Consider the following 25,664-nt stretch of genomic DNA (forward strand, 5'->3'; position numbering starts at 1 on the left):
ACTTAATTAAAATTGTAGATGTATTGAAGAGAATCCTAAAGAATAAGCGCTTCAATAAAATTGTATTGAAAAGGTTGGCGAGCCCTGCATTCAGCTACGGCCGCGGCGAGCTGCGCGTGCGACTCCAGTCGATCGTGCTGGCCGCCGGCGCACACCGTGCACTCAGTCAAACTATTTTTTTATATCCCGAACTTTCATCGAATGCTTTTCAAACCGTGTGACTTTTCACCTTTGCCATATTGACGTTGAGAAAAAAAAAACGCGCGACGTACCTCCAGTGTCATAGTGCGAAGTTGTATAACCCGTGTTTTTAATATTTCTTGAAAATGTGTTATGTAGTAAAGTTTATGTGACAAGTTGCGGTTAAAGTTCACTATTCGCGTTCACCTCTGTGGATGTACTGGATATTGGCCGGGATTCAAATACTTTAGTGTTTTTTTATTTATTAAAACTTGTGTTTCTTGTGGTGTATGGTAAAAACGATAGGTAGAAAGAAGACAGCAAATTAATTGATAATAGATGAACAGGTGTGTGTTTTGTGTGGTTTATAGTTATCTGTAATTGCAATTAGATACTATTCCTAGATAATAATTATCTTGTGTCAGTATTTGATGCACTAACACTTGTTTAAGGTAGATAGTAGCGTACTCCCTTAAGACTTCTGTCCGATTAGTTTTTCCTCATATATCTTCTATGCTTGCATCTATACGTTAGACTCTTTTGTGGCATATAGGTACTCTTTTCTACGTCACATTTTTTTCCAATATTTTAGAAATTTGCATATTACAAGCTGCAAGTTTAAAGTTCAAACTTGTGACTTGCAACGGTACAAATGAAAATAAAAACTACTTTTCCACAATAAGTAACTACAATGAGAAGGAACTTAACTTTTTAAGCTCCAGATTTACAAGTTTTACCCTTTCTACGAGATACTGCCGTCCAATAGATAAATACCGAAACTCTTGATGAAAGCTAGCTAAGATTTGTGTAGGTTATGTACCTATATTATTTTAAAACTAATTTTAAAGGCGTAAAATACTATAATTATGTCTTTTAAATTTTATAATAGGCCACTATAAACGCAAACGCAAAAAAATATTATTAACGAATTAAAAATAAAACAAATGTTATTGCCTGGAAATGTAATTTCACCCCATTTTAACTCAAAAGCGTTCTAGCGTTAAAACGAGCTATCGCCGACAGTAGTGAAATCAAATAAGAAAAATCGAATTTGATAAATATAAAAAAAAAAACTATTTACACCTCTTAAATTACAATAGTAACAACGAAAATGCCATTTGGCGAGAATTCTCTGAAAATCTGTAAGTACCAATTATGACTCTTTTGCAGTAAAAAAGTAGTCGTAAGCTATTAAATTTGTATTTTGGATAAGAAAAAAACAAGGCACATCCTTTTTGAGATGAAAAACGTCGCATAAAACGAAACGGATATTTATAAACTTTGCCATAGTATGATTTGACTTACAATTGAAATTCTTTCCAACATTGCTTTTATCTATTATCTTTACTACTTGTGACTTTATCGGAACTTACGATAAAGTGATGAAAATTCGATGCACAGTATGTACCTATAGGTTTATTATTTTATCGTACATATCTAAGTAGGTACCATTTATTTTGATCGAAAATATAGAGCCAGCGTATTATGTATATAAGTATTAATAAGCTTTTTTTATAATGCAGCAAAATAAAAGCATCACCGGTTCAAAAAATATCGTTAAATTTTATCAATTTATGTTGATTCAAAGTGCGTTGCTGTTCCTAGCCCCACTGCTACTAGTTATACATGATTGACAAAGACAAGTTCAAATTGAGGTCATTTCTTTACGTAAAGATGCTTAAAAATATCTGAATAATTCATACGTTTATCTAAAAAAGGCTATTTAAAAAATCTAGGAAAATATTTTTATTTATCTATTTAATGTTAATATAAAAAACTACAGTAAGCGTAATATCTTTTCCTCGAATATTTTCTGTAGTCATTTTATTCAGTCTTCTATTCTGGTAGTTTATTTTTTAACAAAAATATACATTTTCTTGTATGCATAAGAAAAAAAGCTGTTTCCAAAAAAAAAAAAAAAAACACGAAAAAAGTGTCAAAACCGTAGGCATATTAACAGAAAATGAGGGACTTTAACGAATGCGACCTCTTCACCTTACTTGAATATGCATCTGATGGTTGAACAAACTCCGAAGGATTATTGTCGGAGGAAAACATGTAACTTTAAAAAAGGCAATGTCGATGAAATTTTACAAACACTTCACACACATATTTAATAAACTTAAGTATGCTTCAGTATACATAATTGTTTACGTAATACAAATAACAAAAAACTTATTTTTTTATTTAGGTACAGGGCAAGCCCTAAGCACTCCCCATCTGCCCGACTAAGTAGTCAAATCATCCCGTGCTATCTAAACCAAATCTACAATAACCACATAATTATTTATTTTCAGTTCTGAGACAATAACCAATGTAAAAAGAACTATCAAGTAGAAATAACTTAAAACAAAACTGACGATCGCCCTAAAAATAAAAAAATATAGAGTTACTGCACTTGTCACTTTCGTGTTTCAGTGAACATTTTTTTATGGAGATTATTTTTATATTTTTTAATTATAAAGATATTTATTACGGTTAAATAATTTAATACAAATAAGTATACTTTAATGCACCAAAATAAAAGGAAATATTTACATAAGACTCTTAACTAGGTACATGGCAAATGACGGCTTTATCACTTAAAGCGATTTCTTCCAGACAGGAGGAAATATGTAAAAATTGAAATTGAAAGATAATAATGTTATTTAATGTAGGTAAATCTGTAAATTTAAACTACCACAGACGCTTACACGCGCCCCTATCAATCAAGCGTGAAACTTAAACAAAAAGTCATTAAAAGTTAAGGGAATTTAAAAATATTACAGCTTTTAACGCCTTTAGGAAATAATTTATAGCTGCTAGCTATTCCTAATTGCTTTATTCAGCTTTAGTTGTTATAACTGCTCGCTTCACTTTTGTCATTATATAGTATAGAACCGCAACTCTCCGCTCCCCACCAGCGGCTGAGCTAGGTTTACCTCACCCCCTTCGGTCTTACTTAAGTCTTCAATCGTACGGTGTCAGATGTTATACAGATGCGCGTGTACGATAACGTCAATGTGTAGTATCTGTGTACAACGAGGTGTTTTGTATGAAGTGTCTGGGGTGTACGTTCACGAGCACTAACATGTGTACACTTTGAAACCATGTCACATTAACTTTTTTGACAAATTAAACCGTAAGTCTCATTAAATGTTAGGAATATGATAGTGCGACAGGGTTCTAAAGTGGGTACATGACAATGTGCATGACTCATGTACAGTCCCTAAAACCACAAATCTATCCGTCCTGCTTTTATCCGCTAAAAATATGTGCCATTTGACATCCTTTTCTCCGTTAACTTATTCATAAACAATCATTTGAAGATATTTGAGTACTCACGGTGGAGATGAATTAGATACCTATGTAGGCTGTTAGCGATACCGTAGGTACCGAATACCGAGGGGGATGATTCAGCTCATGGTTCTGAGTTAATATCAAGTCCAATTTTCCGTCGCAAAATTCACTTATAATGTTTCAAATCAAATACACTTTATTGCACAGAACTTGATTTTAACAAACGGACATAACACATGAATACAGCAAAACTTGGGGTTTGTTTAATTATTTTCAATTCTTTACTTTTGCGGCGGAAAATTCCAGTTGTTATTAACTCGGGGTTGTGAGCTGAATGAGTCCCCTCAGTATTCGGTGTCACTAACATCCTGGTTTAAATGTCGTGGCATGTGGACGTAGGGACGGTAAGAACCGGCCGATACGTGCATCAACATTTCAACAGCCTAGCTAAGTATGTAAGAAGTCATGAAAAAGTGGCATCAGCCTAAGCTGATGCGCGAATATATATACAAACGACTATATACAAGGTGTACCTAAGTACACCTTGTATATATTCGCTAGCTAAGTATGCAAGAAGTCATGAAAAAGTGGCATCAGCTTAGGTACACCTTGTATATATTCGCTAGCTAAATATGCAAGAAGTCATGAAAAAGTGGCATCAGCTTAGGTACACCTTGTATATATTCGCTAGCTAAGTATGCAAGAAATCATGAAAAAGTGGCTAGTGGCCGAAAACAAAACCGCAGTAACTCAACTAATTTCATATTCCAACATTTCTATATTTAACCTTCAATGAATTTATAATATAAATATAATATATAATAAAATAGTGACGAACGGACGGACAAAGCATAACACGAGGTACTGGTTGAGGATCCCACGACACGGATGTTTTTTTATAACCACTGGTTGGTTACCAAAACATTAACGTGTTTTAGTTAGCGGCTACCTACTTAATGTCGGAAGTCGCATTTTAATTGTAAGTTCGCGAGCCGATGTGACGATAAACATTACTTTTGCTTTTAATAACTTTGTCATCAGCCCATTAACGTCCCCACTGCTGGGGCACGGGCCTTCCCTATGGATGGATAGGGAGATCGGGCCTTAAACTATCACGCGGGCCCAGTGCGGATTGATGGTTATTAACGACTGCTAATGCAGCTGGGACCAACGGCTTAACGTGCCTTCCGAAGCACGGAGGAGCTCGAGATGAAAACTTTTTTTTTGTGGTCACCCATCCTATGACCGGCCTAATTAATAACTTAAAGTTGCAAAAATAAACTATGAGTAAACGCATCATCCTGGCAATAGGCGCGCTTGTAAACTTACATTACTTTGATATTGATAGATAATAAGAAGAATAGAAAAAGCTGTGGTAGCCCAGTTGGTAGAACGCTTGCCTCTCACTTTGAGGTCGCAGGTTCGAATCCAGGCCTAAACCATTGATTGTCGAATTTGTTTTCCAATTCATGTTTGAATCATAAATGATTATCACGTGCTCAGCAGTGAAGGAAAACATCGTGAGGAAACCCACATTCTCGAGAAATGCATTTTTGGAGGTACGTGACCTAACCTGTATTGGGCTGGTTTTCCCTTCGCGGGTTGTAAGGTCAGACAGGCAGTCGCTTCTTCTTCTGTTCCATTTTCACAGGGTCCGCTTACCTAACCTGAACATTTGACAGGTCCGGTCTTTTAGAGACTGCCTGTCTGACCTTCCAACCCGTGAAAGGAAAAGCCCAATTTATATGTCACATACCTGACCTAACCTGTATTGGGCAATGAGGGTTTCCTCGCGATGTTTTCCTTCACCGTTGAGCACGTAATAATCCTGATATGAATCCCAAAAATAGACAATTATGACAACCTTCGTCTTCTAACAAGTGGGTTGTGAATTGCATTAACAACCTCATCAACCCTGGTGTCAGGGTTATTACTGATTCGCCAAAGGCGTGACATGGCTCATGTAACGATTACTTACTTACATCAGTAAGTAGTAACCGGGACCAACGGCTTCAAGTGCCTTCCGAAGCACGGATCATCTTAACCGTATGATTACAAGTGATCAGATCAGTGTAGGAGCCATGTCAGGGGCCTTTGGCGGCTCAATAGTAACCCTGACACCAGGGTTGATGAGGTTAGTACTCTACCTCACAATCCACACTATAGAAGAAGAAGTGTAGGATAATGGTTCTTGGCGTTAGACCCATGTGTCGGTTTTTACGACATAGTCCGGGAAGATAAGGAGCTGAACAACATTTACGACTTAATTAACGATAGAAGCAGACAGTTTATTTTGCAACGTCCTACCGACCCTATTAGGGATGCAGGCGTGATTTTGTGTTTGTCTGGTTATAACTTACTTACACGAATATTTAATTTTCTAATTGTAATTCGCCCAGCTGCGTCGTCTAGCCGTCAAGATTGCGATCGACTTCGATAGTGATGTGACAACGTTGTCGTTAATCGATCGAATTTGTCGATAAAGGGCGGTGATACAATTGTAGTCAATCGATTACTGGTATCGATAGGGAACTGACAATTACTTAGTAATAAAAAAGGAGTTAAATACTTAAATAGTCTTTTACTACAGTGTGAGTTGAGAGGTGTTTACCTCTATTATCTGAAAGATAGGTACTTACTTAGGTATTATACCTACACCAAATCAATGAATTGTCCAACATTTTTTAACCTAATTTCATAATTCTGCCATTATGAAATATAAAAATAACTCTAGAAACTGATTTACGTATGGTCACGAGTACTAATATGTATACACTTTGATACCATGTCACATTAACTTTCTTGACAATTTAGACCGTAAGTCTCATTAAATGTCAAATATGATAACGCGACAGGGTTTTAAATATTGCTCATGATTGTACATACAATACATATATGATAAGAAAAATGAAACTAAAGTTTTTATTGGGATAATTAAATCAAACGCATAGAACAAAAAAAAAAACTGAATAAGTAATTATTTACTTAAGTAAGTAGTTTTAATTTAATCGTATTAAAAGTAACTTACCTACAATATTTGCTTTTAAAAAATCATGTTCATTTTTGTTGAAATTCGAACGCCTTAAACTAACAGTTTTATTCTAAATTCAAAATTCTGAATTCTTTATTCAAAAATATTTATTCCATGTTTCTACGACATAACGGTGATGTTCATAAATACCGAGTATTTTTCATTTAACTAAACAAGTAGGTACCTAGTACATTTTATTTTTTTCTAATATTAGGATATACCATTGCGCAATGGGTTGATCGCGTACATACGGTGCATCTTAGAATTTCGTGTTGAAAGTACCTGAAAGTTGTCTTCGCCAACCTCTGCCCAACCTATTAGGGATTACGGGTGTGAGTATAATATAGGTAGATGATATTTATCACATTAATACGTTGTATTCATTATTCTGGAATCGATTCGGAGGTAGAATTTCTGAATTGCAATGGGAAGTGTTCGCTTCATACTATTATAGTAACTACAAAACACATCCCAACCAACCCGCAGTGGAGCAGCGTAGTGGAGTATGCTCCATACCCCCTTAGGTTGATTGAAGGGAGGCCTGTGCCCAGCAGTGGGACGTATATAGGCCGTATATAGGTTTATATAATGTACTAGTAATCCATACATCATCATCATCACTAATCTAAGGGTCACGCTGTCGTCGGTGTAGCATTCTCCATGCTATTTTTTTTGGGAAAAATAGGGCAGTGGTTTTCCTCTTGCCTTCCGCCCCGCAGTACTCTGACGCGAGTGGGATGGCGCCTAGAATAGTCACTTTCGAAGCTATACTAGGACTCCTGTCCTCCGCGTCTGAATAGTACTGACAGTTACTGCTGCCCTCTGTCAGGTTCCAGGTTATGGTCCCTGTGCGCTCAGTAAGTTTGTCTTTTCGACCCCGACCGCTTTTAGTAGATAAATACATAATATAAAATACATTTTATTTAAAATAACATGCAAATATTACGCAATAGGACTACCTAACTTAAACTTTAACAGCTCTCATAGAAATAACATGAAGCAGTTTATTGCAGGACGTAGGTATCTTATGACGTCACTAGTCATAAAATAAGATTGGCTGAAGGATTGCCTATTTATCTATGTATAATGTTCGAGGGAATGAATTATTGATCGGGTTTTCCTCATGTAAAGCTGTAATGAGGTTGTGAAATTATGGCAATTTATAGATCCACGATGACATATAAGTATTATTGTTTTAACGTTGCCTCTGCGCATGCGCCATGACTTTGATTTTATGCTATTTCTTTACTAAAGACCACCGGACCTAATTATTATTATTCATCATCATCATCAGCCCATTAACATCCACCACCACCACTGCTGGGGCACAGGCCTTCCCTATGGATGGATAGGGAGATCGGGCCTTAAACCATCACGCGGGCCCAGTGTGGATTGATGGTTATTAACGACTGCTAATGCAGCCGGGACCAACGGCTTAACGTGCCTTCCGAAGCACGGAGGAGCTCGAGATGATTTTTTTTTTGTGGTCACCCATCCTATGACCGGCCTTTACGAAAGTTGTTAATTATTATTGGTATCCATTATTAAGAAGACTAAGGGAAAGAAGACAATGATTGACTTTCCAGGCTACGTTCCCCAAAAGTAATATAGATGGCGCTGTTCAGATTTAACGTGATAATTACCTATTTTCTCATTACTCGGGTCGGTACAGTCATGAGCAATATAATGTACCCACTTTAGGACTCTGTCGCACTAACATATTTGACATTTAGTGAGACTTACAGTTCAATTTGTCAAAAAAGTTAATGTGACATGGTACCAAAGTGTATACATATTAATGCTCGTGACCGTACACAATTATTTCAAAATACAATGTAACAGCAGAAGCATATATAAAAATCATTGTAGCTTGATATTTGGATCACATTATTAATTATTACTGTTAACTATTTTATTGTTTACTGATAAATTTAAAAAATGACATCCTGTACAGTGTACCCTACTGCTAAACATAGATACTTCTAAAGACAAACTCAATCAACTTAACAACTAATCCCAACTATTATTTAAAAAGAGAATACAACATTTTTTCAAAACGAATTAGAGTGCCGCGTGGTGCGCAAGCGCGTCGACGCGTCGCAGTGCTGCCAACATTGACAGCTGTCAATCAGATTCAACATGGCTGCCGAGCCGGTTTCGTATCTCCATCAAATCGTTACTGTGAGGGCAGGAAGTTACAGTGTACAATTCTAATACTGTGGAATTGTGGACCAGGGTTACTCCAGACTTCTAAAGGTTTAGAGAACTTTGATGTGGATTATGAACTAGGTATAATATAAGTTTAATGACTTCTTGTAGGAAAATGCGTTACTAATCTTGAAACTTGAAACTAACAAAGAATTTAATTATACATACATAGATAAACTCACGCCGGTTCCAAACGGTGTGGGCAGAGACATAAGTGATCGAAAGATAGCTTGCAGCCACTCTTGGTACGAAGTGAAGATGTGTAGGAACCTTAAGATGACAAGGGATCAGACTGGTCCTGAGGTACACCGGCTTGCTTATCAATCGGGCAGCGCCGGTTCGAATCCCGGTACGGGACTTGGACCAATGAGTTATTTACTAATTTTAAGTGTAGTTTTCATAACACAGTTGGCTGGACCGGCCTGAAAGCTCGGTGAAGTGTGAGTTCATCCTGCGATGGATATACCTCTGAGGTTATTTGTATGATTTTTGATCATCTTAGACTGGCTTCTATTTCTAGATACCATATTATAATTTATCTTTGATGGGAGTCTTTACTATTAAAAACATAACATAACATAAACAGCCTATATACGTCACACTGCTGGGCACAGGCCTCCCCTTAATCAACCGGAGGGGGTATGGAGCATACTCCACCACGCTCCGCTGCGGGTTCGTGGAGGTGTTTTTACGGCTAATAGCCGGGACCAACGGTTTAACAATAATTTCTTTTTCAGATATGACTCCAGACGGAGGGGTAGTGATGTAACGGACAGGATGCTCGGCGTCCCCGCGGCGCAGTATCGACGGACTTTGAAAGATTAGTGTTGTGCGCGATATCGGTATTCTGAAGAATCGATCGATTTAAACGACTGCCTTACCCGGATGAACACCCTCATGCTGACAACAGGAGGAGTAGCCGACGACCAGACTTGCCTCGACAATAATATGTCGTTTTCTTCTTATAAGTAAGTCTAATTTTTTACTTTACTTTTTTAATTTGAATAATTAACCTACTTGATGTTTATCACACAAAATAGTCGCATCATCTTACTTTAGGACAATCAGGTGATCAGTCTGTAATGTCCTAACGAAACTGAGGATCACAAAGTGAGTTTTGTGGTATGTCCCCACCGGGATTCGATCCTGGATCTTCCGGATAGTGGGCCCTACGCTCAACCACTATGATCAAATGTTTGAATACTTATTGTATGTAAACTGCATACGCTCAAACCCTGATAGCGTCGGAATTAAAATTCTCAACCGAGTGTCCATTAAAAAAAACGCACTGGCATTCTGTATCAATAAAATTAAAATAAAAAAGCATCATAAGCATATTTTGAAACATCCCGACGTCCCAATGAAGCCATTTAGCCAAAAACAGCTGGACGGTATTTTGAGCAATCGCAACCAGAATTGAGATGGGACATTATTTATTTATACTTGGAAATCGAAGTTTCAGAACGGATCATTAACGCGACCGATATAAGAATTAATTAGGTTTTTCGATACTGCTAATTGCCGGCTGAGGCTACTTTAGGGCTATTACAAACAAACTGCATTTGAGCTGCAATCGAAGTCATTCTATTAACCCTTTGAAACTGCAAACCAACTAAACTATAATAAGTTGGTTTGCAGTCGATTTGCAGTTGCAATGGCAGCATCAAAATTATAGCTAAGATGCAGATTTACAGTGAACAGTACAAATGCCATCCGCTTGTAAACGCTCTTAGAATAGTTTTTCCGTTCTAGTGTGGCCGATAGAAAATCTTAAAATGTTAGTCTGTATTATGTTATACTTCCTCTACTTATGGGTTGTCCGGAAGAGGTTACTTTTAGCAATAATGCGGCATTTACCCACTGTAGCATTAAGGTTTGTCTGTACTGTAAGTGTTTCTTTCTTGTGTGACCCATGAAAAGATTTATTATTAAATAGCCTTCTCAATATTAACGAACATTATAAAATAAAATAAAATTATATTTTATGTATATTCATAATGATTTTGTTATATTATGGTTAAGGTGGTAAATAGTACTGTGTTAAGTCTCAGTCGGTCAGAAAAATACCTCCACTGATTTTGTATAGCTTTTCAATCGTATTTTTTAGAAGACGTGTTCAGTCGGACGCATTGTGACGACTATTTTGTCGTTTTGAAAAAAATCACAGAATCTATATTATGAGCCAGTTTTTTTTAACGTGACTTATTGTGGGTTTGATGCAAATGGCTTTCATTACTTGGCCTGAAATGACCCCAAACTCTTTATAAAAGTGCAAACTAAAAGCTGGATTTAACAATGGTGCCTGATTCCAGTACACACTATCTAATTTTATTTTAAGTTGAAATTTTATGCCTGTTGATTACCCGTCCCTTTCCTTTTCGGCGGAAAAAAAAAAGACGGGTATAACTTAAAATAAAATTAGGACACTGCAGGAATCAGGCCATTCAAAACATAAATCATTAACTAAGGTAGGTACTTATTTTACTAAATAATCGTAAGTTGGATGAGCCGTGGTATTCCAGTTGGAAGAACGCTCTCTGTGAGGTCGCAAATTTGAATCCCGGCATGGGCTTGTACCAATAATTTTCGAATACAGATATAATGTCATTTGCTCAGCGATGAAGGAAAGCACGTGAGGTAACCCACATTCCCGAGAAATGCGTTTCAGAAGTATGTGACCTAACCTGTATTGGGCTGGTTTTCTCTTCGTAGGTTGGAAGGTCCGACAGGATAAAAAGCTGGACCAGACAAATCTTCAGATTACCTACTGCGGGTTAGCCATAATAATAGCCAGAACGGAGTCAATAAAAAAAAACATAACATAGCTTCATTTTTCGCGGTCCTGTGCGTACTCCGGCCAGTCCCTCCGGCAATCGTCCAAGTCGTCACGCCATCTCTTTCGAGGTCTACCACGACGCCTGTACCCGTCATGAGGCACCCAATGCGCGACAATCCGTGCCCACCGCTCAGGGTGCATGCGACAAACATGTCCGGCCCAATCCCATTTGAGTCTGGCGGCTTTTCGTCCCATATCAGCGATTCCCGTTTTTGAACGCAGAAGAAGGGGAGGCCTTTGCCCGCGCAGTGGGATCTGTAGGCTAGATTAGATTCTTCACACCTGTATCCTCGAAGGAGTAGGTAGAGCTATATAATATTCAGTAGCCCAGCTATATTAAGTCCTATGTAAAAATATGTGCGACTATTAAAAAAAAAACAAAGAAACCGTTGCATATATCACCGTCTCGTTGCCTTTATTACCTACAGCAAAAGGCTAGGCACCAAACCGAGGACCGTTGTTTTCTGAAGCTATTTTTGACGTATTTTTCAGCCAGCATTTAATACTTATCGATAATTTTATAACCGCCCATAAATTACCAGATGAAATAATAATCCAGGGTTACCATTTATGGAATTTTACGCCTGATATTTTGAAATCGTTCAAGGCGAAACTTTATTTGCGGTTTGACAGTAAATTCATGTTTATTGCCCACTTCGATGACGGGCACACGTGACACGTTGGAAATAGTTCAATAATAATAATAATTCCAACGTTCATTTTTTTATTTTATTGAAAAATCAAAACGTATATTTGAATTTAGAATTTGAAATCGCGTCAAACGTAGGCAAGAAAAAAGAAAATGGCGGGTTAAAAGTGTTGCTACTTATGTAAAAAATACTGGTAAAGGTAAAAATAAAAACAAGTTTTTTTACCAGTTTCCTAAAATTTTAAAATGAAGGCTCTGTGATCAATTGGTAACAGAAACATTCTCATCTGACTCAGTAAGAAACGAATTACCCAAAGCGTTGCAGTTAAAAGAGACAATTTATTCCATTGTTACTTTACATGATTCTTTCACAGGATATCTTTAAATGTATTTTCCAATTTGAAGCATGATGTTATTAAAAGTAATTGGATACTTTTTATATAATACTATTACAAGTTTTCACTCCATTGTTGACATTAGCACTTGTGACAGTCATTTAATAATATTTGACATATGAAAATGGTTTGTGATTGTTTAACCATAATCATATAACGTGCTATGGAATGTAAGGGCAATACTCTAGGCACTAGAATGCTAGAGCAGGCTTATAACCTAAAAGCAATTACAGAACGCAAAAACCTGTTGCCCAATGAATTCGTCAGGCGGTTACAGTCCTCAATCGGGCACCTTTCATTTAAAAAAAAGAACCATACGCCATTTCATGTCAATTTTTGAATTATTCATCGTGCGAATGCTCGAGCGCATCGATTGATGCAAAGAAAAAGCGCGCGCTCGCTAATCTTCGCTCTCGTTCGCGTCGCGTCGGCTGCCCTCGGTTCAGTGTTGCCAACCTTCGCATTTATTATTCAACTAGTTTTTGCAGTCACGCTGCGCAAGGACATAACAGGGAATGCATTTATTTGATAAATGATATTTTTTCTACTAAACATTTTTTCACGTAATTTTTCGGTGTCAATATTGGAGGGCCCTCTTTGTTAATAATGTGTGAGCTTCATTCATGTCCATTCAATCAGAAAGGAAAACATACTGCTGTGTCATATAATCCGCGGTGTTCTCATAACAGCTTTCTGAGAACTCGATCCCAGTTTAATTTTTATACTTCTCGAGTTGATTTGACGGATCGACTACTGGATTGGTTTTTGTGTCACCACATTCTAAGTGAATATTTTAACTGATAAGTATCTCGCGCGCGCAGGTATCCATTGAATGATTCGTAAAATGAATTCCTAGGCATCATAACGATCAAAATTATAGTTTATTTTATAAATAATTGATTTTCTCGACTCTAAGATTTAACGTCAATGGCTGTCAAGCCAATTACAAACGAAGTCGCAATGGTTTGAGTGCAGAAAAAATATAGTATTCGAATTTCCGAACGTTCATCCCCCGCGCCCGCACGTCCGCCGCGCCTCAACGCCGCGTCTTGACTGTACGTGATTGGTTTATTAATTAGGCGAATCATCGTCGGGTTCCATTTTTAAAAATAGGCGGGATTCTTGCTGTGCGATTTTTCTTTTTAATTTCGACCGGCGTTGAACGCAATTAGAGGTTGCCAGTATGACTTTTTTGTCACAATCTCCGTGCGGCGATAATAGTTCGTTTTAAATTCTGTTTAACATTGCTCATTAACAAGGCAATTCTAAGGAGTTCTTCATTAATTCAATTTCATTAATACGTTTTATTTTTCATTGTTCTTGACTAATTGTTCATTATACCGCTCTATGATATAGAAATTAAAGCGCCCGTCCCGGTTTTGATTCTATAAAGGTATGCGGAACAAATCAATGTCAAAATTCTCGCTTGGTCATGTCATGGCGCCACCAAGTCTATGTTCTGTATTTAATTTTATCTTCCTTCTGCCCATACTGATTTCAATTTATAGTAACGCACATAACTGCTGAAAATCATATTTGAATATTAGGAACAATTTCTTCTTTTCCTAAACGTTTAAAACAAAAGATTATAAAGTTAGATTCGAAAATCGAACGTGACCGAGAGAGGTCAAGAGAAAAATAACATTAAAAAAGAAAAAGAAAAAATGTCGGAGCGGCTTGGAGTTATGTCTCTGATACCGTTAGGATGCCTCCCAACGAAAAATGGCAAAAAAGACTGAAAACTATTCCAATTGCCAGGATTTGGAATCCGTTTTGTCTGCTGTTAAGTTTGCGGTTATTTTTGCTATATTCCTTTGATTAATGATAATGGAAATAGAATGCTAATTCTGTGAAAAATGTTAGCATACATTTTATTCTTTGAATAAAGTTATCACATTAACATGTTTTCCAGAGGGCGTAACGCAATATGTAAACCGACTGTGATTATATTATTAATTTTAATCACTCGCTTGGTATTCTAGTTTATATTCCTACTTAGGTATATTTTTTATAATACTTATTCTATTACATAAAAACATAAACAGCTATCTAGCGTGGCCCACATGGAAGTCTTTAAATAGGCTCCGGACACAGGTTGGCCGCTGCAAGGATAATCTCTGCAGGTGGGGATATCTGGTTGATGGTTGCGATGATTGCGAGTGTGGAGTATCACCACAAACAATGGCTCACCTTTTGTGCTGTCCTAAGTGCCCTAACACCTGCACTATTAAAGACCTTTACGAAGCCACTGACAATGCCGTAAGCGTGGCCAATTATTGGTCAGCAAAAATTTAGTATCGATCGCCATCGACTCGCAAAGAAGAAGAAGCCTATACCCGTCCCACTGCTGGGCAAAGGCCTCCCTTCCATCAACTGGAGGGGGTATTGAGCACTTATTTTATTATGGCTTATTAAAGTACATAAGTACTTATTTTTTAAATATACGTATAGGTACCTACCAATATCAACATGTACGTAAATATTTGCAAACAAAAATTGTGTATAAAGACATTTTTAAATAAAACAGTAGGAGTTGGGCCCTGTGCTGGTTAGTTTTCTGACCACGTCTTTCCCTCATCGATACAGCTTCCGATGTGGTAGTAGTTTTACAGCCAAAAAAGCGCTGACTAGTATAAGCCAATTTTGAAGGATAAATATTTTTGATCTTTCTGAATTTTTAGAAAAAAAAAAACTATTTAATCTTTTTGTCTCTTTCCAATATCTAACAAGACTCTACTGCGTATTTTCCATCGACTTAAGTATTCTTCTTCTATCGTATGGGTTGTGAGGTGGATTACCAACCTCATCAACCCTGGTGTCAGGGTTAATATTGAGCCGCCAAAGGCCTCTGACATGGCTCATGTAACGATTACTCACATCAGTAAGTAGTAACCGGGACCAATGGTTTAACGTGCCTTCTGAAGCACGGATCATCTTACTTTCGGACAATCACGTGATCAGCCTGCAATGTCCTAACCAAACCAGGGCCTCACAAAGTGAATTTTGTGATATGTCTTCTCCAGAATTCGAACCCGGGACCTCCGGATCTTGAACGCTCAACTACTAGACCACGGTATAAAAAAGTTGTTTTTATGACCTCACTGGCGTTTTGGTAGGTGTTACGACTAATGAGCAGAAAATGTGTAAAAAATAACATGTCAATGTTTTTTTTTATCCACATACTTTGATCCTTCTTGGCTTGAGAAATGTGGTTGATTACTTAGGTACCAAATAGGTAACCTTTCATTACCTACTTATGTGTAGTTAAAACGATGTTAATTTGTAAATACTAACATAAGCTCACGACTATATCCCAATGGGGTAGTCAGAGGTACGCTATCGTAAGAACATCTAACTACCCACATTTTATGGAGCTTTCTGTTAGACCAACGTAATAGTTGAGCCGTATCGTCGTCTGTGATGGTCGAGCCAACTGTGTTAGCGAAAACTGCACTTAAGATAAATTAATAACTCATTAATAGCCCCGGACCGGATTAATAGGTGGACCGACGATCTGGTGAAGGTCGCGGGAAGCCGCTGGATGCGGGCAGCGCAGGACCGACCGTCGTGGAGATCCTTGGGGGAGGCCTATGCCCAGCAGTGGGCGTCGTACGGCTGATGATGATGATGAATAGCCCCGGTACCGGGGTTCGATGGCGCTTCCCGTTTGAGAAGCAAGCCGTTCTGACACAGGAACACAGTGACTATAGGTACTTATTGCTGGTAAATGTTAAAAAAGAAACGAGCGCCAATATTGACACATACGACGAATTTATTAAAAACATCATAGAAGGAAAGCTAGAAGGAAAGAGAGGAAGGGGAAGACCAAGAAGAGCTTACATGGAACAGATTAAAGAAAAGGTTAACGTCGTGTCTTATAGGGAAGTCAAGGAATTGGCCTTTGATAGACTGGAATGGAAAATGCTACACCGACAAGAGCGTGGCTCTTAAATTGATGATGATGATGCCAATATGAATAGGGTATTTGACTGTTTCCTGAAACTGAAACGGAGTACCTATCACTTTGCCTCTTTTAAGAGCTTTTTTAAACCTGGCGGCCATAATAACCATCGACCATCATTCTATGGCCACAATGGTTTGTTTTTGAGACGTCACATTTTGAAAAAACAAAAAGAAAATGTTTTTTGAATCGTTTCGATTTTGCAACAAAATGATGTCATTTTGACAAATTAAGATCTATGCTACAGTGTTTGATTGTTAATGACGAATTATGTTCCAATATGGCTGAATTTAATAGGTATCCGATGAGTCACCAATAGTATAACACTTTTAATAGGCTATTTGACAAGCTAGTCAAATGAGATGCTTTTTACGAAACGTCAAAACAAGTTTTAGAAATACTGTCCTGTGACGTCATCAATGCGGTCAAACGTCGTACCCATTGTTACTTAATTCATAAACAAAATTCGAAAATAAGTCGAAAAATAAAATGAGATTGATTTTTGATTATCTTAGACTGGCTTCTTTTTCTAGAATTATATTTTATAATTTATCTTTGACCTAGTCAAATACCCTATTTGGGACACGTGTGACCTAACCTAACCTGTACCTATTCAAATGTCTTTTTTTCATCGGTTTTCGAAGTTAAATTACAGTCGTGTTTTTATAAAAAAAACTAGTGCTTGTCTATGTCTTCAATTGTCTTCAGCTGGTTAGGTAAGCGAACGGGAATAAACGTGAAAAAGATAGGACAAAAAGGATTTAAAAAGGTATATTAAACAGTTCAGTCTGACGGGCAACTTAATAAGGTATTACATAACTCTACCATTTTAAAGACGTAAGCTTTTAAAAAGTATTTAATGGCACAACAAAAACCACTCGTACACGTTGTAACAAAATAACCCGCAGTCTCAGTGTAGATATTTAAACTGTAGCATATTTGAGGCGAGCAGCAAGCAGAAAACATTTCGCGGAGGCTCCTCGGCCTCTACTAAGTAAGACGGGACATAAATTCTTCAAACGGCTAAACAAAAATAAAAAATCACGAAAACCCCTTTAAGAGAGCTACCGAACTATAATTTATGGGGCCTGGATGGCCGAGCGCGTCGGCCATCGCTCGAAATAAAATTTAAAAAAATAAAATTAAAAAAAAAAGCTTTCCGTCGGGGACACAAACTGGTGAAATTGGAAATAATTTTGCGATAGCATCGGGGCCGCCGGTACCTTTCAATTTCTTTATACGTTTGCAAATTTGTTTTTTGTTTTGCCACAGATGGGAGTTATGGGCAGCGGTTGTCAGTGGCTGGCCACGACTGTGTATTAAAACTAAATAATATTGGTTTATTTGTTCATGTAGTCGTATCAAAGGAACAAGCATGAAATGCGGACAGTTGAACGACTCTTGCGCACAACACGCCGATCTACCCGGCTACTTTTAAATTTAATTTACTATAATATACCTTTTGTTTCTGAGTTTATTAGGTATGCAAAATGGATTAATGCATTTGTGCCCGGTTAATAGCGATACACTAGCCCTCTATCAATTGTGCATTATTTTGTGAAACCCATCTATGTACATTGTGGAGAACAAATAAAAAAGATCTTTATATTACATGGGACTTGCAAAAATAGCTTGCGAGAAGTGGGTGAAATAGTAACATAATTATACACCAATAAGTGGGTGTTATACGATACGCCTCTGTCTAACCCTTCTGGAATGCAGGCGTGATCTTATAGAAAGCAGGAATAGCGGGATCTCTTATGGAATCGTAATAGGAGTTTGAACTTCTAAGGCCTCCTAAGGCTTTCTTCTTCACTGAGGCCGCCATTTGCCATGTACTTAGTTGAGAGTTTTTTTGTAATTAAGTATTTCTTTTTATTTTGGTGCAATAAAGTGTATTTGTATTGTATTGAACTTCGCTCACTTTTCACTTCCCAACTTAAAGTTAAACTTTCGAATAATAGCAAATCGATTTTACTGTCCTTAGTTGTATGGCCTTTGCCCAGCAGTGGGATCTTGTAGGCTAGATTAGATTAGTTTACTTGTATGTAGGGTGTAAAATATTATTGTATTTGTAACCCAGCGTTCTTGTTCAATGATCATGAAGAGAACGAAAAATTTTACTATGGAATGACTAGATTTTAAAAAATTCTTAAGCCGCCACTTCATTCATCTATACGCGCTAAATCTCTAATAGTCCAGCGCATTCCAACAATTACTGCGCACAGAGTAGCGTACAAGCCGAGACAGCGATTAGACAAACTGATTCAATTTGAACATGTCTGCCGGTTCATAAATCACCTGTCAACGCGCAAGCAGCCCGCGCATTGTTCGTATCTCGTACAAAACGTTGCGTATGACTCTTGACCACCTGACTGTCACTACCGAAAACCAATAACCGGACAGTGTAGTTATGGTACAATTGTACAATGTAATATTTTATTGCACTTTCACTTTATTTTATTTACTACGGATATATAGATAGATAGATAAAATACTTTATTGAGCACAATGGACACAAAATACAGAGATAATGACAACATAATACAGAATAGCACAAAAAGCGGCCTTATTAATATATCTATATATATTTATATATCTAGGTACATATCAGTAATAAACACAGTAGAGGTCCGAATACTTCCCAATATACACTTCACGGCACTTAACTGAATGAGCACTTGTTACAAATTAAAATTACAGATTACCTAACTTACAGATTAATTATACTTACCCTGATGTATGCTAAAGTTAAAATTATGTCTGATATATGTGAGCAAACATCGATTGTTATGTTCTTTTATAACAACGAAAGAAAAATAAGCCACTGCGGTTCTGTGTGTTGCCGGCGTGTTCGGAGCTCCGCCAGTTCGAACCCCAGTTGGACTTCCATCAATACATACATACATAAACTCACGCCTATTTTCCACCGGGGTAAGAGACTATGGAATTCCATTTGCTTCGATGCTGACACACTTCTCTTGCTTCCTCCACATTCATCAATCGCTTCATTCATGCACGCCGGTTCAGAGTAGATCGTAGTAAACCTTTTCTAAGGACATCTCCAATTTGGTCAATGTAAGTTCTTCTACGTCTTCCTCTGCCAGCCCTACCATCAACCTTCGCTTTATATACCGCTTTCGCAATTTTATTATCCTTCATCCGCTCTACGTGACCAAACTTGCACCAATAATTTGATTAATCTATCTTAAGTGCAATTTTCACTAACGCAGTTGACTCGACCGTTACGCAAGGCAAATCAGCTCACCACGTTGATCTAATAGGTAGCTCAGATGAAGTCGGGTCAGTTCATCTTGATCGCAATAAACCTGAGCTTTCTTTCATCCCTCGGGATGCCTATAACTAGCGCAATTGGGGCTATAGCCGTGAACTTATTTTTATATATTATGACAACGTAAATATGCAATAAAAGTCATTCGAAAAACATATTAACCAAAATACCAATCGATTTTATCGCATAGCATCTACTCATCTCCCTAGCTTTATCCCGTTCCTCACAGGGTCCGCTTACCTAACTTGTAGATTAGACAGGTCCGGTTTTTTAAAGTAGCGACTGTCTGTCTGACTTTCCAACCCGCGAAGGGAAAACCAGCCCAATACAGGTTAGGTCACATATCTCCGAAAATGCATTTCATGGGAATGTGAGTTTCCTCACGATGTTTTTCTTCACCCACCCACCCATCGCCGCCACTCTGATAAGTATTTTTTTAATGTCATACATTGTTAATATGCGAAAATCGTAAAAAGAAAACTCGTAAACTAAAATGAAACGCCAAATCACAAGCTGTATAACTGATCGAGGCTTTCGACCACAGATATCGGCATTCCATTTCTTCCAACTCGAGTAGCCATGGGGACTCGAATTGACTCGATAAAACTATTCGATTTATATTTTTTCTAATCTCTCTGACAGGCTACATTAATCTGTGCGCTCATAGAGTATTATAAAGTAAAGGGTGGTCATTTGCAAACGCTATTTTGCCTAAAGGTATTATTATAATATGACATATGCATGAATTCACGCCCATAATTCCTATTGCGGTAGGTAGAGCAGGAAAAAGAATTACTTATTTAGCCCCATCTAAGACACGCTCGGGATAATAATATGTATGAAAAGATTATAGTCTGTGGAATCCGCGATAGTTCGGAGAACGCGTGATATCGTAGTATCACGGGTTCGAATCCCGGTTGGGGTTCTAAAGCAGTCTTTTAGGTCCAAGTTTTAAGACCGAATGTCCTTTTAAAATCTAAACACCAACGTTTAACTGCTGTGTCAAGAAATCTCGGCCTTACGAGGTTAAAGTATAATAAATACGTACATATAAGTAAGGCATTTAAGTGTCTTTGTTACCTACCTGATATACCTTACTTATATATATAAGTGAGGTATATATATATATATAATAATAATATAAATCATATTAAAAGGACATTCGGTCATTGACCTAAAAGACTGCTTTAGAACCCGAACCGGGATTCGAACCCGTGAAACTACGATGTCACGCGTTCTCCGAACTATCGCGGATTCCACAGACTATATAAAAGTCAATTATGTCAATTTCAAAAATAAAATAAAAGTTACAATCAAAAATTTAAAAATAATAATGAAATCAAAATTAAAATTATTAAAATCAAATCTAAATATACTTAAAATTAAAAATAATCTATATTTTTCTAAAATATAATTTCTGTGACATCTTACATTAATCTTTGCATTCACAGAGTAATGTTAAAGTACGCAGGGTAGTCATTTGCGAGTTTAGTTCAGCCTAAAGGCATTATTATTGCAGTACTTACCTAGTAACTAACTAATAAAGTATATAAACAATTTATTGTAGGTTCTATAATTAATTATTCTAATGGTGCTGATTCCAGTATACACCATTTAATTTTATTTTAAGTTATACCTGTCGTTTTCTTATCCGCCAAAAAGATTCTGCAAGATTTTCTTTGGGTGGACGGCTGTATAGACGGCGCGTCATAAAATCGCACTCGCAGAAAAATCGCAACTCGTTGGTCGGCGCTTCTTAAAAGCCTCTTCTTAATGCCGGCTTCGAAGGACCATGTCGCACACAGATGTTGTTGTGAAGGACCCCGGTACCGACCCCGCCGGCGTGGTCGACGATTTCCCTCATTCAGCGCTTATCGCTATCGACCCGCTAGGGTTGATTAATTCTTTCAAATATTTTTCCTCTCAGACGACGCCCTGAGCCGAGGTTCGCGCCCAACTGGGCACCCTCAGGCCTGTTGTCTTAAACGTTGTACCGGGTGAGAGCCTACAGCGCTCCCCATTTGTCCGGCCAAGTAGTTAATGCCATCTGCGGCAAATCTACAATAAGTCACGTCAATAAAAAAAAAAGTAAAGAATACAGCGACTTTGAGTTGACCACGTTGTTTTATTAAATTAATTAGGCACACACAATTTGCGTTATTACACAGTTCGTTGATCGTAGAAGAAGAAGGAAAAAGTATTGCTATTTTATAGATTAAAAAGTAAAAAATAATAATTTTGTTGGATGTTGCCAACATATGGACCGGGACCCACGGCTTAACGTGCTTTCCGAAGCACGAATCATCTTCATTGATAAAATATTATAGTATTCATTCAAATGTCTCTTCAATATCTTTTTAAACTATTATGCCCATTATGATCTACAATCAAATATTTAATCTGCGCAAGTATTAGCGGGCGAAACGACGGCGTGCGCTGGCGCAGCTTTGCAGCTAATCACAAGTAGACAGGCAAATTAGAAAGCAGGCCGACCAGTAGGCTTCGTAATAATAATATAATACAACGATCTATGTGTGCGTGGATGCGGTATTTCCTTTTAATAAATATTCATAAGTATTTTTTTATTTATAATCTCATTTATGGTCGTAATCTACTGGGGTGTGCAGAGGTAGTAATAATTACTTACTTATACCATAATATAGCATGACGCGCAAGGGTATATCTATCGCGAGATCAACTAAGTACCCGCACTTTACCGAGCTTTGATGACGACCTAATGGTGCTAATTCCTGTACTCACCATCTAATTTTATTTTAAGTTATACCTGTCATTTTCGCCAAAAAAGGAAAGAAACGGGTAATCGATAGACATAAAAGTTATGGAACACACGACAATTTTAGGCAAAAATAAAAAACCCCTTCCAAAATGTTATATTGGCCAATAACTCGACAGAATTAAGTTGACAGCACACGTCAATCGGATTGCATACGAGCGAAATGCCTATTTCATTCATTCATTTTAAAATAGGGTATTTGACTAGGTCAAAGATAAATTTATAAAATGCTAATCTAGAAATAGAAGCCAGTCTGAGATTATCAAAAAAATCAATCTCATTTTACTTTTCGTCTTATATTCGAATTTGAAATTTGAAAATGACGTTTGACAGCTTTTATTGATGACGTCACAGGACAATATTTCCATACAAACAAAGAAGAAAACTTTCGTTTCGACGTTTCGTCATTTGAGTAGGTTGTCAAGTAGCCTATTAACAGCTATCAATCATCCGTCCCTTTCCTTTTCAGCAGATAAGAAAATGACGGGTTTAACTTAAAATTAGGAGGTGTGTGCTGGAATCGGGGCCAACATGTGTGTGTAACAATGAACTACAGTGTGTAAATGAAGTATAAGCCGCATCCAAAGTTTCGTAGCTCGCGATTGCAGTAACCAGCCGTCAATCCCGTCACGATATATCACAGATATCCATTATGATTTGTCAAAACACATCGCCGACCCGCGCGCGGTCGATATACGAACACGTGTATCTATAAAGTTCAATTGTATTGTTTATTAACAAATAAAAAAGTTGACTTACGACAAATATTTAAAAATGGAAAAGATTAAGTAGGACTTTTTTTTTACAAAAGATTCAGATACAAGTATAAAACAAAACACTGTATAATACCTCTACATAACTTAAAATAACAGCCTCCGTGGTCTAGTGGTTAGAGCGTTAGGCTCACGATCTGGAGGTCCGGGTTCGATTCCCGATGGGGACATTGTCAAAATCACTTTGTGAGACTGAGACTGTCCTTTGTTTGGTAAGGACTTTTCAGGCTTGAATCACCTGATTGTCCAAAAAAGTAAGATGATTCCGTGCTTCGGAAGGCACGTTAAGCCGTTGGTCCCGGCTATTAGCCGAAAAACACCTCCACCAACCCGCATTGGAGCAGCGTGGTGGAGTATGCTCCATACTCCCTCTGGTTGATTGAGGGGAGGCCTGTGCCCAGCAGTGGGACGTATATAGGCTGTTTATGTAACTTAAAATAACTTACTTTAAGCATTATAAAATTACAAATAATTAAAACTATACTACTAAAACTAAATTAAAAGCTCAATTAAAGATGCTCCCTTTTATCACCTCTCGACTGAATGTGCCCATCACGCTCGCAGCGTTGCCCCGTTGGATGGCGAGGGAAATATGCTTTAATATACTTAAGCACTATAATTAAAGACAGATGCAAAGGTGACAAAAAACGTTTTCTTTTTTCTATTTAACTTACTTATTTATGAAGGAAAGATGAAAGGCATATAATGAGGAAAGTTATGACAATGAATGTGGATATATTGACGAATTGGGAATGGAACCAAATCACAGAATTTATTTTTTGAAAAAAAAAAACCGACTATGTACGGAAAAACCTCTGCAAAAAGCATGAAATAAGAACAGTTCCCTGAAATTCTTCCGAATAGTAATAATATTTGCCGCCGTGGCAAGCAAACTCTTAGGACAGATACTTAAAATAAAAACAAGTCTCTGTCTGTGTGTGTTTTGTGTAAGTCTATGTGTGTCTGTGGTGTCCTAAAATAATAAATGTTTCTTTCTTTCTTAATTTATTTCTTTCTAAATAATCAACATCTAAGAAACTAAAGCTAAACATTGAAAAATTACTTGTCAAAGTTTACACAGGGGCGGTGGTGATACACAGTATTGTCATACCAACAACCGCCGGCATACCGTCAACAACCAATACTGGGAGCTGCGGTGAGCCAAACAAGTGGTTCGCGGAATCAACCTCGTTAGACACTAGCAATAATCTACAACCATCCGCAGTTTCTAGAACATTCCGCGGATGTAGAAATATGTAGTGATATAGTTTACTCTGTGGAAACAGCCGTCGTCTAGTAAAGTTGAGCTCACGATCTGGAAGTCCAAACATTGTCAGAAATCATTTCCTGAGACTGTACTTTGGTTAGGTAAGACATTGAAAGAAAGAAGGAAACATTTATTATAAAGGGACACCACAGTAACAAATATAAAACAAAACACGGAATAACACATAACTTACACAAGAGAGTAATTACAAATAAATAGACAGTAAACATTGCAGAACTGATTGCCCGAAAAACTAAAATTACATCGTGCTTTGTTAAATACCCTATCCGGTTGATTGAGGGGAAGCCTGTGCCCAGCAGTGGGACGTATATAGGCTGATGTATAGTTTACTAGATGGTGTATTTTACAACACATTTTAGATACAATATAAAACGGTAACAACATAAATGTGATCCTCGAAAATTATAACAAAAGAATGTCAACATAGATGATAATAAAATCAATACAATGTCATGGCTAATATGAGTATTAATAAAATAATTATGTACTTATAAAATAAAATAATATTCCACTTTACAATTTTCTGGTTAGGACAAAAAAATACTCTTTGGGAAATTGAGGGAAACTCACACAGAGAAAACTAAAACGAAAAAGTTCGGCTGGACACAGAGCTGACTTTTTGATTTAATTTTCTCTTGGTACACATAGATAGTAAAATCAAAACTGCAGAAATAATCTGGTTGGAATCTGCAGCGGGTTGCATTCTAGTATGCAACGTAAACATATCATATCAAGGCGCATGCGCGAGCTGATAAGCTATCGCCAGATAAGCGATCTGTTATCAGCACCAACGGAGCGAGACCCCAGTTTAGAATTAAATAGTTTACTTGCTATTACTCAAGGCCTTTATGCTATTTTCTTTTTATACTGCACCTTCTTATTGTGACTATCTGTGGTCTTGTGGTGCGGCCACGAGTAGGTACCTACTAATATGTATACACTTTGAAACCATGTCACATTAACTTTTTTGACAAATTA

General features: G+C 37.3%; 2 protein-coding genes across 2 annotated transcripts in view; both read left to right on the forward strand.

Annotated features, from left to right (window-relative positions):
- LOC126376652 (glutamate--cysteine ligase regulatory subunit) overlaps window positions 1-25,664 on the forward strand; it is a 206,920-nt gene that overhangs the window by 43,621 nt on the left and 137,635 nt on the right. The window lies entirely within an intron of this gene.
- The window catches only part of LOC126376546 (putative transcription factor SOX-15), a 154,621-nt gene continuing 129,100 nt past the window's right edge, over window positions 144-25,664 (forward strand). Inside the window, exons 1-2 of the mRNA XM_050024013.1 lie at window positions 144-527; window positions 9,436-9,666. Coding sequence (XP_049879970.1) covers window positions 9,584-9,666 — 83 coding nt within the window. The 5' untranslated portion in view covers window positions 144-527; window positions 9,436-9,583. The remainder of the gene's footprint in view (window positions 528-9,435; window positions 9,667-25,664) is intronic.

The sequence above is a fragment of the Pectinophora gossypiella genome, chromosome 21 (genome assembly GCF_024362695.1).
Source record: "Pectinophora gossypiella chromosome 21, ilPecGoss1.1, whole genome shotgun sequence".
NCBI lineage: Eukaryota > Metazoa > Arthropoda > Insecta > Lepidoptera > Gelechiidae > Pectinophora > Pectinophora gossypiella.